Below are 18,392 nucleotides of genomic sequence, written 5' to 3'. Positions count from 1 at the left end.
GGCCAGGACGACTGATCCGGGTACATGAAAGAATGAATGGGGCCATGTATCGTGAGATTTTGAGTGCAAGCCTCCTTCCATCAGCAAGGGCATTGAAGATGAAACGTGGCTGGGTCTTTCAACATGACAATGATCAAAAGCGCACCGCCAGGGCAACAAAGTAGTAGCTTCGTAAGAAGCATTTCAAGGTCTTGGAGTGGCCTAGCCAGTCTCCAGATCTCAACCCTATAGAAAACCTTTGGAGGGAGTTGAAAGTCCGTGTTGCCAAGCGAAAAGCCAAAAACATCACTGCTCTAGAGGAGATCTGCATGGAGGAATGGGCCAACATACCAACAACAGTGTGTGGCAACCTTGTGAAGACTTACAGAAAACGTTTGACCTCTGTCATTGCCAACAAAGGATATATTACAAAGTATTGAGATGAAATTTTGTTTCTGACCAAATACTTATTTTCCACCATAATATGCAAATAAAATGTTAAAAAAGCAGACAATGTGATTTTCTGGATTTTTTTTTTCTCAGTTTGTCTCCCATAGTTGAGGTCTACCTATGATGTAAATTACAGACGCCTCTCATCTTTTTAAGTGGTGGAACTTGCACTATTGCTGACTGACTAAATACTTTTTTGCCCCACTGTATGTGTATGTATATACAGTGGGGCAAAAAAGTATTTAGTCAGTCAGCAATAGTGCAAGTTCCACCACTTAAAAAGATGAGAGGCGTCTGTAATTTACATCATAGGTAGACCTCAACTATGGGAGACAAACTGAGAAAAAAAAATCCAAAAAATCACATTGTCTGTTTTTTTAACATTTTATTTGCATATTATGGTGGAAAATAAGTATTTGGTCAGAAACAAAATGTCATCTCAATACTTTGTAATATATCCTTTGTTGGCAATGACAGAAGTCAAACGTTTTCTGTAAGTCTTCACAAGGTTGCCACACACTGTTGTTGGTATGTTGGCCCATTCCTCCATGCAGATCTCCTCTAGAGCAGTGATGTTTTTGGCTTTTCGCTTGGCAACACGGACTTTCAACTCCCTCCAAAGGTTTTCTATAGGGTTGAGATCTGGAGACTGGCTAGGCAACTCCAGGACCTTGAAATGCTTCTTGCGAAGCCACTCCTTCGTTGCCCTGGCGGTGTGCTTTGGATCATTGTCATGTTGAAAGACCCAGTCACGTTTCATCTTCAATGCCCTTGCTGATGGAAGGAGGTTTGCACTCAAAATCTCACGATACATGGCCCCATTCATTCTTTCATGTACCCGGATCAGTCATCCTGGCCCCTTTGCAGAGAAACAGCCCCAAAGTATGATGTTTCCACCACCATGCTTTACAGTAGGTATGGTGTTTGATGGATGCAACTCAGTATTCTTTTTCCTCCAAACACGACAAGTTGTGTTTCTACCAAACAGTTCCAGTTTGGTTTCATCAGACCATAGGACATTCTCCCAAAACTCCTCTGGATCATCCAAATGCTCTCTAGCAAACTTCAGACGGGCCCGGACATGTACTGGCTTAAGCAGTGGGACACGTCTGGCACTGCAGGATCTGAGTCCATGGTGGCGTAGTGTGTTACTTATGGTAGGCCTTGTTACATTGGTCCCAGCTCTCTGCAGTTCATTCACTAGGTCCCCCCGCGTGGTTCTGGGATTTTTGCTCACCGTTCTTGTGATCATTCTGACCCCACGGGGTGGGATATTGCGTGGAGCCCCAGATCGAGGGAGATTATCAGTGGTCTTGTATGTCTTCCATTTTCTAATTATTGCTCCCACTGTTGATTTCTTCACTCCAAGCTGGTTGGCTATTGCAGATTCAGTCTTCCCAGCCTGGTGCAGGGCTACAATTTTGTTTCTGGTGTCCTTTGACAGCTCTTTGGTCTTCACCATAGTGGAGTTTGGAGTCAGACTGTTTGAGGGTGTGCACAGGTGTCTTTTTATACTGATAACAAGTTTAAACAGGTGCCATTACTACAGGTAATGAGTGGAGGAAAGAGGAGACTCTTAAAGAAGAAGTTACAGGTCTGTGAGAGCCAGAAATCTTGATTGTTTGTTTCTGACCAAATACTTATTTTCCACCATAATATGCAAATAAAATGATAAAAAAAACAGACAATGATTTTCTGGATTTTTTTTTCTCAGTTTGTCTCCCATAGTTGAGGTCTACCTATGATGTAAATTACAGACGCCTCTCATCTTTTTAAGTGGTGGAACTTGCACTATTGCTGACTGACTAAATACTTTTTTGCCCCACTGTATATATATATATATATATATATATTTATATATACCGTATATATATATATATATATATATATATATATATATATATATATATATATATATATATATATATAAATTCATTGTGATTTTAATGGCTTGTATTTTTTAGTGTTACAAATACAGACATAAAATAATGGCCAAATACTGAACCTGTGAAGAACGTGACCTAAGCATGAGCCTATGAAACAGTTGTATTGTGTTTCTGTAAAGGGGTATTCCAGTATATAACCAATAACAGACCTTAGGATAGACAATCTATGCATGATTAATGTGGGTTCGACTGGTATAACTGCAGATGAGAACTGTAAGAAAACAGGAGGTAAGTTCCTATGGCAGGTATGTGTTACTAAAATGGTTTTTTTTTGGCTGGATTTTGGGTCCTTGATTTAGGAGCGACCAAAAGAGCGTGGGTGGGAAAGGTCGCTCCCATACTCCAGTCTGGTCTTACAGGCCTGATAACTGTTATCTGGGAATAGCTTAGCACAGTGTGTTATTCTGGAGCTAGATAAAGATTGTTTATGGTGGACAGTCTATTCTAGAGACTGAGAAGTGCCTGGAAGGCCAAGTTGTTGGTATGATGTACTTAACCTTTACCCAGAGTTAAGGTACCTTCACACTAAGCGACGCTGCAGCGATACCGACAACGATGTTGATCGCTGCAGCGTCGCTGTTTGGTCGCTGGAGAGCTGTCACACAGACAGCTCTCCAGCGACCAACGATCCCAAGGTCCCCGGTAACCAGGGTAAACATTGGGTTACTAAGCGCAGGGCCGCGCTTAGTAACCCGATGTTTACCATGGTTACCAGCATAAACGTTAAAAAAACAAACACTACATACTTACCTTCAGCTGTCTGTCCTCCGGCGCTCTGCTTTCCTCTGCACTGTCAGCGCCGGTCAGCTGGAAAGCAGAGCGGTGACGTCACCGCTGTGCTTTCCGGCTGGCCGGCGCTGACACAGGATGCAGAGTGCAGAGAAGCAGAGCGCCGGGGACAGACAGCTGAAGGTAAGTATGTAGTGTTTGTTTTTTTAATGTTTACGCTGGTAACCAGGGTAAACATCGGGTTACTAAGCGCGGCCCTGCGCTTAGTAACCCGATGTTTACCATGGTTACCAGTGAAGACATCGCTGAGTCGGCGTCACACACGCCGATCCAGCAATGTCAGCGGGAGATCCAGCGACAAAATAAAGTGCTGGACTTTCCTCAGCGACCAACGATCTCCCAGCAGGGGCCTGATCGTTGGTCGCTGTCACACATAACGATTTACTTAACGATATCGTTCCTACATCACAAAAAGCAACGATATCGTTAACGATATCGTTATGTGTGAAGGTACCTTAAGGACTGTTTCGTTATTCGTATATGTTGAAAAAATTCTGCTTTCATTTATGAAGCTGTAAATTTTATGAAGGACAATAAACTTTATTCTGTTTTGATATAAAAACCCTGTGATTGTGCATATCGAAGCGGAGAGAAAACGCCATAGCACCTTAGGTGGGCCAATAGTTAGACTCATTATGGTGGAAGTTATCAAATGGTAAGCGCAAAATGATCACCGCTATTATATCAGTGAGAAATAGAAAACGGCTAAAAGACCTAATGAGACAATTTTACAGAAAATTATTGCAGGGATTACTTCTTCTTTGACTTAAGTTTATAAATAGGATTATATGGAAATCAAAGGAGTTTCACTTGTGAAACAAGAGGAGGATGTGAGAATTAAACCACAAGTTTTATGTAACTCGGAAAAAGATGAACATCTAAAAGTCAAAACTGATGTAAATTTGAATTTTCAGGCAAAAATAGCTGAGTGCAAAAATATCCCAATATTATCCCTCAAAACACACAAATCGGCGCTTCTTACTCGTTGTGTGAGTCACCCAGGGTTGCCACCATTTCTTTTTCCCATCCTTATCTTTCTTTTCACTGTCATCTGTAATTACATAAAAGAAGAGAACTCAAAGGACAAATAGTAATGAAAAAAAGAAACACATAAAATATACAGACGTTGTATTTAAACCTATTTACATGGAAAAGTTTGGTCCCTAAAAATAGTTATTGCATGCAACATAAACCCACATCATCGATGGCCAATTACCAATACTTTCACAATGTAGATGTTTTTCCAGTGCGTTTTGTGCACTAGTTATAAGATGAAGTATACGAGTACATTGAACCTTCTTTATGAAAAAGCACAAAGAGGTAAAAGGATTTAAAAAAAATAATACTATTGTTTGGAAAAACTAAGATAAAGGGAATCAACACTATGTCTTTGCTCCAGCGATGTGTCACTTACTTTACTGGGTGATGCAGTTTTGATGAAAAACTGATTTATCAGCTACAGATCTAGCAGCTCTCTGAATGCTGAGCTCTGTATAACCGCATCCACTCCTCTGACCGGAAGCTTTCTGTGCACACTGTGCATAGACAGAAAGCTGTCAATCAGTGCAGGGGGATGTACAAAGAGAAAAAATAGAGCTCACCACCTTCATGGATGCAATGGCTGGATTGAGGATAGACGATAAATAGATGAGAGGCGGTTACCAGAAACGCATCAGATTTTAATCTTTTACTAGAACTGGTTCATGTTTTAATGGATTTCTAATAAAGACCGATTCTTTTACAATTTCCATTTGGACGAGTTCCTACCTCTTCCTTCTGCTAGTGCATGGGGTGGTTAGACTATAAAACAAAAGGATTTATTTATCTAGTAATAGTCTCCTGCTGATAAAACAACAATTTTATAAAAACTACAACAAGCAGTCCAGTAAGGCTACTTTCTTACTTGCGTCGTTTGGCCTCCTTCACAATGCGTCGTTTTAGGAAAAAATGCATCCTGCAAATGTGCCCGCAGGATGCTTTTTTTCCCATAGACTTGTATTGCCGACGGATCGCGACGTATGGCCATACGTCGCGTCCATCGTGCACTGGATGGGTCATGTTTTGGCGGACCATCGTCACGAAAAAACGTTCAAGGGAACGTTTTTTCGTATGTCAGGTCCTGCATTTCCTACCACGCATGCGCGGCCGGAACTCCGCCTCCTCCTCCCCGGGACTTTAGAATGGGCAGCGGATGCATTGAAAAACTGCATCCGCTGCCCACGTTGTGCCGAATTTTCACAACGTCCGTCGGTACGTCGCGCCGACGCTTAGCGACGGCCACGTACCGACGGAAGTGTGAAAGAAGCCTAAAGGGACACATTGTTAGTATCAGGGTCTCTGCCTCTATATTATGCAGCTCTCGGGTTACATAGGGAAAATGTCGTGAGGGTGACTGTTTCCCTGTAATATGATTTTCAACATCTTTAAAGGGAACGTGCATCACTAACATGTTTTTTTCAATAAAAACGGCTGTCTAAGCATGGTAAAAAGCACTTTATATAGTCCCATCGTACCTGCTACTTTAGTCATAAGGGTGTGCTTCATTTTATTCAGTCACAGTTGGGGCCGCACACGCAATGTGAATGTTCCCAGGGTTGTGCCGACTTCACTCAAATCCACTTTGACAAATCCCACGCTTGCGCAGTGTATAATAAACCCGCGTGTGCACACTGAAGCTGTGTGTAGTACCCATTGACTGTGCTGCCGGAGCCGCTTGTCACGGTGCAAGCGCAGGGAGTCGCTAATCACAGCGCTTGCGCAGCTCCCCAACCGACACTGCGCAAGCGTGGGATTTTTCAAAGTTGATTTGAGTGACATTGGCGCAACCCTAGGAATGTTGAGGTGAAAAGTGTATGAGACAGCGGTTGGACAGGCAACAACAAGCATTGCCAACATTCACACATGAAGCAGCAGAGACAGAACAGCTCCTGTGAGAATTGTAATAGACATCAATCAGTCTCTTGGTAATGAGCTGAAAATTGGTCAGTCATTTTTTAATGCCATAACTACCCACCACGATGCTCCTAATTGCGGTTGGGTCACAGGTAGGTCTGCTATTGCCCTGATAGGCCAAAAGTTCCCCTACCAGTCAGGCGATACTCTTGCCTATGGGTTGGTGTTCAGCTCTGGCCTTCACCTGACGACAGACACAGGTCAGCTGATTTTTACTAAAAGTAGTTAGCACCTTTGGGATAGGCCATCAGTGTTAGATCGATGTTGGTCCAATTTTCATAACCCACACCGATAAGCTGCTTAAAAGGACCATGAGACTTTCAAAAGAGCTGCACCCCTTTCACGTATGGTATAGTGCCGGAAAATAATGACGGGGGATGTGGACTCTGAGAGGTAAACCAGTACTGATCTAGTATAGATATCTTTTAACAAATAGGATATTTCATAGTCTTCTTGGAAACTGGGTTTTTACCTTTGTCCTTTGAAGGTTCAGACGTCTCCTCTTCTCCGCTGTCCTTCCTTGTTTTCTCATCATTTGTTGACTTCTGTTTCAATTTTATTTGCTCCATCCTGCAGGTTTATAGGAGATACCCATATGAAGTCATGCAGACACCAGTCCACTTATACTACGAGCTCATGCACGCATTACTCATGTAATGTGGTGTTTACTGGTTGTAGTGGACCCCTAGGTCAACAGTATCTCAATTTTATCATAAAATCTACCAAACTTAGAAGACACAAGAACAAAACACTGCCTGAGGTCCCAATTCATTGAGGTATTTGCTGACATTTATTGCACCAAATTAACCAAAATGGTGCACGTGGTTCATGAATTTGATGCAAAGTAAAAAAAAAAAAAGAGCTTCTTTCTGGTCATTAACCAGGAGAGACTACAGTTGAGTTGCGAAAAATTTTGCGACTTTTTAGAAAGTCATATTTGATGAATCAGGAAGGTGACAATATCTGGAATGACCACAAAGCAAAAAAAAAAACCAAATATCACAGGTGAGCACATATAAAATAGACTTAAAAAAGGCGCAAATGGAACAATGAATTGGGTGCTAACGAAAATTAAAAGTCGCAAAACACAAAAAACTAGACAAAAAACAGAGAACAATGATGAATCGGGGTTTGGATCATTTATTTTTTGGAGCAGAAACTCCAAGTTTTTGAGATGTTGTCAGATTTGGAGAGTTTCTGCTCCAGCAACTCGTCATAACACTCAGTGTGCACAAACCCTTACATTAGTAAGGACTTACTGTTTTTTCATTGCTTGTGAACATTTCTTTTCCTCTTCTAGACGAACAGCTACTACTTTCTTAATTTTCTCTTCGAACAGTTCTGCTCCTCTGAGGATTTTGACGAAGAAAAGAAGATAGAGAAAAAGCAATTACACAGCCTCCAATTCATTACTTTCTTTGGAAGTGCAATTAAGAGATTTAACTGTGACGTGGAAGTAAGAGAAAGGTGAGATTTTGTCCAAAAACAGGTTGAAATTTTCTACACAGACATTTCCCTCTCTCTGGAAGTCAGAGACGGGACGAAAATTATCTAACTAACCAACTTCTGCAAGAAAATGAATTTAAGAAATCATTTTTTTTTCCCATTCCGGAAGCAGGATTCATGTGACAGAGAATTCGCACCTTGAAGCCAAGAGTTTTGAGGCTTTCAGATCTGCCACCACGTAGAGGAAGTAATAGCTGGAAAACACACGACGCTGAATCAATAGGAATGTAAAACAGATTGCATCCCACACAATGCCTGCTTCATTTTCTGGCAGCTCACATGTCTCATCAGATGGGATTTCTGTACGACAAAATATTAACGATGAACTGTCAAGAAAGAATCTGTACGTGCCAGTTATGTAGTAGAACTCCAACTTACTCAGTTCATAGCCTTTGATTGTACAAAACATACTAAATGTCTGGATGAGCCAACAATTATTCTTCATCAGTTTGTCTAGATAAGCACAAGCCCCAATCTGGAAAAAAAAAATCAATATATGGCCGAATGTGTTGGCTCCCTTGAAATTGTTCCAGAAAATGTAGTACAGTGGCATGTTGAAGATGAAATGATCTCTTAAGCGGCTAAAGTTAAAGATGACTTATTTCCTTTATACTCTGGGCAAAATAATATACGGTATATATATCCTATATTTTCATCTTATTTTAAAATGCTAAAAATTCCAAAAAGGAAAATGGGCCGATGCAAAAGTTGGGGCACCTTTGGAGATTTTTGTGCTCAGATAAATTTGACCGAGGTTTCAGACCTTAATTAAAGGGAACCTGTCACCCCCAAAATCGAAGGTGAGCTAAGCCCACCGGCATCAGGGGCTTATCTACAGCATTCTGTAATGCTGTAGATAAGCCCCCGATGTATCCTGAAAGATGAGAAAAAGAAGAAAGATTATACTCACCTGGGCGGGCGGTTCGATCTGATGGCCGTCGCGGTCCGGGGCCTCCCATCTTCATAGGATTACGTCCTTTCTTGTCTTCATTGTTATGATGCGGTGGTTTAGGAGCAACATGGAACGAGCTCTGAAGGAAGTGGTAACTGTACTGACTGCAGTCCCTAAGCTCAACACAACACTAGAAGTAGCCGTGGGATGCTCCTAACTCTCCCTAGGCACCTCGTCACAGCCTAAGAGCTAACTACCCCTAAAGATAGAAGCAGGAAAACTATCTTTCCTCAGAGAAAATCCCCAAAGGATAGATTAGCCCCCCACAAATAATGACTGTGAGTGGAGAGGGAAAAGACATACACAGAATGAAACCAGGATGAGCACAGGAGGCCAGTCTAGCTTGATAGATAGGACAGGATGGAATACTGTGTGGTCAGTATAAAACACTACAAAAATCCACGCAGAGATCACAAAAAATCTCCACACCTGACTAAAGGTGTGGAGGGCAAACCTGCTTCCCAGAGCTTCCAGCAAGACAGAATTAATTCATACTGATAACGCTGGACAAACATAGAAAGCACAGAACGGATAAGTCCACAATCTGTGAACAGAAAAGAGCAAGCAAGAACTTAGCTTTGCTGAACTGGTCAGGATAACAGGGAAATCCAAAGAGATGTGAATCCAACCAGGAACCATTTACAAGTGGCACTGGCTGAAGGAAAGAGCCAGGCATAAATAGCCGAGCAGAAAAGACGATCAGTGGAAGCAGCTGCTGACAACTAACTCCAAGGAGCAGCCATACCACTTGAAACCACAAGAGGGAGCCCAAGAGCAGAACTCACAAAAGTGCCACTTACAACCACCGGAGGGAGCCCAAGAGCGGAATTCACAACATTCATGCTGCGGCTCCGGCGCAGGCGTACTTTGTCTGCCCTGTTGAGGACAGAACAAAGTACTGCAGTGCGCAGGTGCCGGGCCTCTCTGACCTTTCCCGGTGCATGCGCACTGCAGTACTTTGCTCTGCCCTCAATAGGGCAGACAAAGTATTCCTGCGCCGGAGCCGCAGCGTGAAGATAAGAAGAGGACGTCATCGTAAGAAGATGGGAGGCGCCGGAGCGGACCTGAGACACCCATCAGACCGCAGCGGGACCGCTCCTGGGTGAGTATATTATAACCTCTTTATCTCATCTTTCAGGATACATTGGGGGCTTATCTACAGCAGTACAGAATGCTGTAGATAAGCCCCTGATACCAGTGGGCTTAGCTCACCTTCGATTTTGGGGGTGACAGGTTCCCTTTAAGCTGTTATGGTTATGACTTGTTCACTATCATTGTTAAAAAAGGCCAGGTGATGCAAAATGCCCACCTTATAAAAACCCAGCCTCCTATAACAGCAGCTCTGGGTTCTTCTAAGCAGCTACCTAGCACCCAGAAAATGAAAATGGTGGAGGCTCACAAAGCCGGAGAAGGCTATAAGAAGATAGCAAAGCGTTTTCAAGTTTCTTCAGTTTGAAACGTAATTAAGAGATGGCCATTAACAGGAACAGTGGAGGTCAAGATAAGATCTGGAGGACCAAGAAAAATTTCAGTGACAGCTGTTTGTAGGTTTGCTAGTGAGGCAGATCAGAACCTCCAATTAACTGCAAAAGACCTTCAGAAAGATTTAGCAGACTCTGGAGTCATGCTACATTGTTCTACTGCTCAGAGACACTTGCACAAATATAGCCTTCATGGAAGAGTCACCAGAAGTAAACCTCTCCTGCATCCTCAATATAAAATTCAGCATCAGATGTGTGCAAAACAACATCTAAATAAGCCTGATACATTTTGGAATAGAGTCCTATGGACCAATGAGACTACAATAGAACCCTTTGGCCACAATGATCAAAGGTATGTTTGGAGAAAAAAAAGACACAGAATTTCAGGAAAAGAACGTCTCATCAACATTAAGCATGGGGGTGGATCAATCATGCTTTTGGGTTGTGTTGTAGCCAATAGCATGGGGAACATTTCACTAGTAGAGTGAAGAAATTTCAACAAATTCTAGATGCAAACATAACACCATCTGTACAAAAGCACAAAATCTGACGTTGACTTCTAATTTTGATCAGGGGTGCCCAAACTTTTACATGCCATTGTATTTTTTTATACAAAATTATTGCAATTACACATGTTTTGCTATAAAAATGTTTACCTCCTTTGTGTGTACTGGAACAACACAAGAAAACTGAGTAAAAAGGACAATTGGACATTATTTCACACAACCCCTCGTCTGCCCCCCACCACAAAAAAAGGAGAGAAGTTGTCTATCATTTCATTCAAATGTCGACGGATGGTTCGCACTGACACTGATACACCCTGAGCCTGCAGCTTGAATTTCTTTGGAACTTGATTGGGGCTGCTTATTCACCATCCGGACTATGCTGTGTTGCAATCTTTCATCAATTTTTCTCTGCCATCCAGGTCCAGGGAGCTATAGTGCCATGAATTGTAAACTTCTTGATTATGTTGCGTGTTATGACCTGGTGGTTAGGAGCACCCGGCACGACCTGATAGTTAAACTGACAGAAGACAAGCTCTGGGATGTGGGAGCTCTGCTGACCGCAACCCCTAATCCTATCACACACACTAGAAATAGCCGTGGAGCGTTCCTGACTCTCCCTAGACGCCTCTTCACAGCCTAAGAGCTAGCTAGCCCTAGAGATAGAAAATAAAGCCTACCTTGCCTCAGAGAAATTCCCCAAAGGTAAAGGCAGACCCCCACATATATTGACTGTGAGTTAAGACGAAGTCACAAACATAGAAATGAAACAGATTTCAGCAAAGGGAGGCCAGACTTACTAAACAGACAGAGGATAGGAAAGGTATCTTTGAGGTCAGCACAAAAAACTACAAAAGACCATGCAGAGTGTGCAAAAAGACCTCCGCACCGACTAACGGTGCGGAGATGCCACTCTGCATCCCAGAGCTTCCAGCTAGCAAGACAAAATCATGATATCCAGCTGGACAAGGAAACAATGAACAAATAATAACTAGCAGGAACTTAGCTTCTGCTGGAATAGACAGGTCACCAGAAAGATCCAAGAGCGAACTGAACCAATGCAGGAACATTGACAGCTGGCATGGAGTAACGATCTGATCTGAGTGGAGTTAAATAGAGCAACCAACCACAGGATAAACCACATCACCTGTGTAAGGAACCTCAGAAGCAGCAGCTCCACTCACAGCCACCAGAGGGAGTCCATAGACAGAACTCGCCGAAGTACCATTCACGACCACAGGAGGGAGCTCGACAACAGAATTCACAACAGTACCCCCCCTTGAGGAGGGGTCACCGAACCCTCACCAGAGCCCCCAGGCCGAACAGGATGAGCCAAATGAAAGGCACGAACTAGATCGGCAGCATGAACATCAGAGGCAAAAACCCAGGAATTATCTTCCTGACCATAACCCTTCCACTTGACCAGGTACTGGAGTTTCCGTCTCGAAACACGAGAATCCAAAATCTTCTCCACCACATACTCCAACTCCCCCGCGACCAACACCGGGGCAGGAGGATCAACGGAGGGAACCATAGGCGCCAAGTATCTCCGCAACAACGACCTATGGAACACATTATGGATGGCAAAAGAAGCTGGAAGGTCCAAACGAAATGACACAGGATTAAGAACTTCAGAAATCTTATATGGCCAATGAAACGAGGCTTAAACTTAGGAGAGGAAACCTTCATAGGAACATGACGAGATGACAACCAAACCAAATCCCCAACACGAAGTCGGGGACCAACACAGCGCCGGCGGTTAGCGAAACGTTGAGCCTTCTCCTGGAACAATGTCAAATTGTCCACCACATGAGTCCAAATTTGCTGCAACCTGTCCATCACAGTATCCACACCAGGACAGTCCGAAGGCTCAACCTGCCCTGAAGAGAAACGAGGATGGAAACCAGAATTACAGAAAAAAGGAGAAACCAAGGTAGCCGAGCTGGCCCGATTATTAAGGGCGAACTCAGCCAAAGGCAAGAAGGACACCCAATCATCCTGATCAGCAGAAACAAAGCATCTCAGAGATGTTTCCAAAGTCTGATTAGTTCGTTCGGTTTGGCCATTAGTCTGAGGATGGAAAGCTGAAGAAAAAGACAAATCAATGCCCATCTTAGCACAAAAGGACCGCCAAAACCTCGAAACAAACTGGGAACCTCTGTCCGAGACGATGTTCTCCGGAATGCCATGCAAACGAACCACATGCTGGAAAAACAATGGCACCAAATCAGAGGAGGAAGGCAATTTAGACAAGGGTACCAAATGGACCATCTTAGAGAAGCGATCACAAACCACCCAAATGACCGACATCCTTTGAGAAACAGGGAGATCAGAAATAAAATCCATGGAAATATGCGTCCAGGGCCTCTTCGGGACCAGCAAGGGCAAAAGCAACCCACTGGCATGAGAACAGCAGGGCTTAGCCCGAGCACAAGTCCCACAGGACTTCACAAAAGAACGCACATCCTGTGACAAAGAATGCCACCAAAAGGATCTAGCCACCAAATCTCTGGTACCAAAGATTCCAGGATGACCAGCCAACACCGAACAATGAACCTCAGAAATAACTCTACCAGTCCATCTATTAGGAACAAACAGTTTCTCCGTTGGACAACGGTCAGGTCTATCAGCCTGAAACTTCTGCAGCACGCGCCGCAAATCAGGGGAGATGGCAGACAAAATTACCCTCTCTTTGAGAATACCTGCCGGCTCAGGAACACCCGGAGAGTCAGGCACAAAACTCCTTGACAGGGCATCAGCCTTCACATTCTTAGATCCCGGAAGGTATAAAACCACAAAATCAAAACGGGAGAAAAAGAGCGACCATCGAGCCTGTCTAGGATTCAACCGTTTGGCAGACTCAAGATAAGTCAAATTCTTGTGATCCGTCAAGACCACCACGCGATGTTTAGCTCCTTCAAGCCAATGTCGCCACTCCTCGAATGCCCACTTCATGGCTAACAGCTCTCGATTGCCAACATCATAATTGCGCTCAGCAGGCGAGAATTTTCTAGAAAAGAAGGCACATGGTTTCATCACCGAACCATCAGAACCTCTTTGCGACAAAACAGCCCCTGCTCCAATCTCAGAAGCATCAACCTCGACCTGAAACGGGAGCGAAACCTCTGGCTGGCACAACACAGGGGCAGAAGAAAAACGACGCTTCAACTCCTGAAAAGCCTCTACAGCCGCAGAGGACCAATGGACCACATCAGCACCTTTCTTGGTCAAATCAGTCAACGGTTTAGCAATACTAGAAAAATTAGCGATGAAGCGACGGTAAAAATTAGCAAAGCCCAGGAACTTCTGCAGGCTCTTCACAGATGTCGGCTGAGTCCAATCATAAATGGCCTGAACTTTAACAGGGTCCATCTGGATAGTAGAAGGGGAAAAAATGAAACCCAAAAATGAAACCTTCTGAACTCCAAAGAGACACTTTGACCCCTTCACAAACAAGGAATTCGCACGAAGGACCTGGAACACCATTCTGACCTGCTTCACATGAGACTCCCAATCATCCGAAAAGACCAAAATGTCATCCAAATATACAATCATGAATCTATCCAGGTACTCTCGGAAGATGTCATGCATAAAGGACTGAAATACAGATGGAGCATTAGAAAGCCCGAATGGCATAACCAGGTACTCAAAATGGCCCTCGGGCGTATTAAATGCTGTTTTCCATTCATCGCCCTGTTTAATTCGCACAAGATTATACACCCCTCGAAGATCTATCTTGGTGAACCAACTAGCCCCCTTAATCCGAGCAAACAAATCAGACAGCAGCGGCAAAGGATACTGAAATTTGACTGTGATCTTATTAAGAAGGCGGTAATCAATACAAGGTCTCAAAGAGCCATCCTTCTTGGCCACAAAAAAGAACCCTGCTCCCAATGGTGACGACGACGGGCGAATATGACCCTTCTCCAAGGATTCCTTTATATAACTCCGCATAGCGGCGTGCTCTGGCACAGATAAATTAAACAGTCGGCCCTTAGGAAACTTACTACCAGGAATCAAATTAATAGCACAATCGCAATCCCTATGAGGAGGTAGGGCACCGGATTTGGGCTCTTCAAATACATCCCGGTAATCTGATAAAAACTCAGGGACTTCAGAAGGAGTGGAAGGCGAAATTGACAACAATGGAACATCACCATGTACCCCCTGACAACCCCAGCCGGACACAGACATAGATTTCCAATCCAACACTGGATTATGGACCTGTAGCCATGGCAACCCCAAAACGACCACATCATGCAGATTATGCAACACCAAAAAGCGAATATCCTCCTGATGTGCAGGAGCCATGCACATGGTCAATTGAGTCCAGTACTGAGGCTTATTCTTGGCCAAAGGCGTAGCATCAATTCCTCTCAATGGAATAGGATACTGCAAGGGCTCCAAGAAAAAACCACAGCGCCTGGCAAACTCCAAGTCCATCAAATTCAGGGCAGCGCCTGAATCCACAAATGCCATAACAGAATAGGACGACAGAGAGCAAATCAGAGTAACGGACAAAAGAAATTTAGACTGTACCGTACCAATGGTGGCAGACTGTTATGACCTGGTGGTTAGGACAATAATGGACCTGGTGGTTAAGAGCACGCGGAAAGACCTGATAGTTACAATAATACAGGAAAAGCTCTGGGAAGTTGGAACTCTGCTGACCGCAATCCCTAATCCTATCACACACACTAGAAATAGCCGTGGATTGCTCCTAACGCTCCCTATGCAACTCGTCACAGCCCCAGAACTAGCTAGCCCTAAAGATAGAAAAATAAAGCCTACCTTGCCTCAGAGAAACTCCCCAAAGGAAAAGGCAGCCCCCCACATATAATGACTGTGAGTTAAGATGAAAATCACAAACATAGAGATGAAATAGATTTTAGCAAAGAGAGGCCCGACTTACTGAACAGACAGAGGATAGGAAAGGTAACTTTGCGGTCAGCACAAAAACTACAAAAAACGACGCAGAGTGCGCAAAAAGACCCTCCGCACCGACTCACGGTGCGGAGGCGCCACACTGCATCCCAGAGCTTCCAGCAAGCAAGACAAAAATCAAAATAGCAAGCTGGACAGAAAAATAGCAAACAAGTGAAAAACAAGCAGGAACTTAGCTTCTGCTGGAGAAGACAGGTCACCAGAACGATCCAGGAGCGAACTAGACCAATACTAGAACATTGACAGGTGGCATGGAGCAATGATCTAAGTGGAGTTAAATAGATCAGCCAGCTAACGAATTAACCTTGTCACCTGTGGAAGGAAACTCAGACGCCGCAGCCCCACTCACAGCCACCAGAGGAAGCCCATGGACAGAACCACCGAAGTACCATTCATGACCACAGGAGGGAGCTTGACAACAGAATTCACAACAGTACCCCCCCTTGAGGAGGGGTCACCGAACCCTCACCAGAGCCCCCAGGCCGACCAGGACAAGCCAAATGAAAGGCACGAACAAGATCGGCAGCATGAACATCAGAGGCAAAGACCCAGGAATTATCTTCCTGACCATAACCCTTCCACTTGACCAGGTACTGGAGTTTCCGTCTCGAAATACGAGAATCCAAAATCTTCTCCACCACATACTCCAACTCCCCCTCAACCAACACCGGGGCAGGAGGATCAACGGATGGAACCACAGGCGCCACGTATCTCCGCAATAACGACCTATGGAACACATTATGGATGGCAAAAGAAGCTGGAAGGGTCAAACGAAATGACACAGGATTGAGAAACTCAGAAATCTTATACGGACCAATGAAACGAGGCTTAAACTTAGGAGAGGAAACCTTCATAGGAACGTAACGAGACGACAACCAAACCAAATCCCCAACACGAAGTCGGGGACCCACACAGCGCCGGCGGTTAGCGAAACGTTGAGCCTTCTCCTGGGACAATGTCAAATTGTCCACCACATGAGTCCAAATCTGCTGCAACCTATCCACCACAGTATCTACACCAGGACAGTCCGAAGACTCAACCTGCCCTGAAGAGAAACGAGGATGGAAACCAGAATTGCAGAAAAACAGCGAAACCAAAGTAGCCGAGCTGGCCCGATTATTAAGGGCGAACTCAGGCAAAGGCAAAAAGGACACCCAATCATCCTGATCAGCAGAAACAAAGCATCTCAGATATGTTTCCAAAGTCTGATTAGTTCGTTCGGTTTGGCCATTTGTCTGAGGATGGAAAGCCGAGGAAAAAGACAAATCAATGCCCATCCTAGCACAAAAGGATCGCCAAAACCTCGAAACAAACTGGGAACCTCTGTCCGAAACGATGTTCTCCGGAATGCCATGTAAACAAACCACATGCTGGAAAAACAATGGCACCAAATCAGAGGAGGAAGGCAATTTAGACAAGGGTACCAAATGGTCCATCTTAGAGAAGCGATCACAAACCACCCAAATGACCGACATCCTTTGAGAGACAGGGAGATCCGAAATAAAATCCATAGAAATATGCGTCCAGGGCCTCTTCGGGACCGGCAAGGGCAAAAGCAACCCACTGGCACGAGAACAGCAGGGCTTAGCCCGAGCACAAGTCCCACAGGACTGCACAAAAGAACGCACATCCCGTGACGAAGACGGCCACCAAAAGGATCTAGCCACCAAATCTCTGGTACCAAAGATTCCAGGATGACCAGCCAACACCGAACAATGAACCTCAGAGATAACTCTACTAGTCCATTTATCAGGGACAAACAGTTTCTCCGCTGGGCAACGGTCAGGTCTATCAGCCTGAAATTTTTGCAGCACCCGCCGCAAATCAGGGGAGATGGCAGACAAAATTACCCCCTCTTTGAGAATACCCGCCGGCTCAGGAACACCCGGAGAGTCGGGCACAAAACTCCTTGACAGGGCATCAGCCTTCACATTCTTAGAGCTCGGAAGGTACGAAACCACAAAATCAAAACGGGAGAAAAATAGCGACCATCGAGCCTGTCTAGGATTCAACCGTTTGGCAGACTCGAGATAAGTCAAATTCTTGTGATCCGTCAAGACCACCACGCGATGCTTGGCTCCTTCAAGCCAATGACGCCACTCCTCGAATGCCCACTTCATGGCCAACAACTCTCGATTGCCAACATCATAATTGCGCTCAGCAGGCGAAAACTTTCTAGAAAAGAAAGCACATGGTTTCATCACCGAGCCATCAGAACTTCTTTGCGACAAAACAGCCCCTGCTCCAATCTCAGAAGCATCAACCTCGACCTGAAACGGGAGCGAAACATCTGGCTGGCACAACACAGGGGCAGAAGAAAAACGACGCTTCAACTCCTGAAAAGCTTCCACAGCCGCAGAAGACCAATTGACCACATCAGCACCCTTCTTGGTCAAATCAGTCAACGGTTTAGCAACACTAGAAAAATTAGCGATGAAGCGACGATAAAAATTAGCAAAGCACAGGAACTTTTGCAGGCTCTTCACAGATGTCGGCTGAGTCCAATCATAAATGGCCTGGACTTTAACAGGGTCCATCTGGATAGTAGAAGGGGAAAAAATGAAACCCAAAAATGAAACCTTCTGAACTCCAAAGAGACACTTTGACCCCTTCACAAACAAAGAATTCGCACGAAGGACCTGGAACACCATTCTGACCTGCTTCACGTGAGACTCCCAATCATCCGAAAAGACCAAAATATCATCCAAATATACAATCAGGAATTTATCCAGGTACTCTCCGAAGATGTCATGCATAAAGGACTGAAATACTGATGGAGCATTGGAAAGCCCGAATGGCATAACCAGGTACTCAAAATGGCCCTCGGGCGTATTAAATGCTGTTTTCCATTCATCGTCCTGTTTAATACGCACAAGATTATACGCCCCTC

At 44.4% G+C, this 18,392-nt stretch overlaps 1 protein-coding gene across 1 annotated transcript in view; it reads right to left on the bottom strand.

The window, feature by feature from the left end:
* LOC138666693 (piezo-type mechanosensitive ion channel component 2-like) overlaps positions 1-18,392 on the bottom strand; it is a 194,927-nt gene that overhangs the window by 54,782 nt on the left and 121,753 nt on the right. Inside the window, exons 32-36 of the mRNA XM_069754876.1 lie at positions 8,001-8,097; positions 7,760-7,922; positions 7,376-7,465; positions 6,589-6,686; positions 4,147-4,215 (exon numbers count right to left, since the gene is read on the bottom strand). Coding sequence (XP_069610977.1) covers positions 4,147-4,215; positions 6,589-6,686; positions 7,376-7,465; positions 7,760-7,922; positions 8,001-8,097 — 517 coding nt within the window. The remainder of the gene's footprint in view (positions 1-4,146; positions 4,216-6,588; positions 6,687-7,375; positions 7,466-7,759; positions 7,923-8,000; positions 8,098-18,392) is intronic.

The sequence above is a fragment of the Ranitomeya imitator genome, chromosome 2 (genome assembly GCF_032444005.1).
Source record: "Ranitomeya imitator isolate aRanImi1 chromosome 2, aRanImi1.pri, whole genome shotgun sequence".
Classification (NCBI taxonomy): Eukaryota; Metazoa; Chordata; class Amphibia; order Anura; family Dendrobatidae; genus Ranitomeya; species Ranitomeya imitator.
The sequence above is the reverse complement of the archived record's forward strand: the minus strand, read 5'-3'. Positions and strand labels throughout refer to the sequence as shown.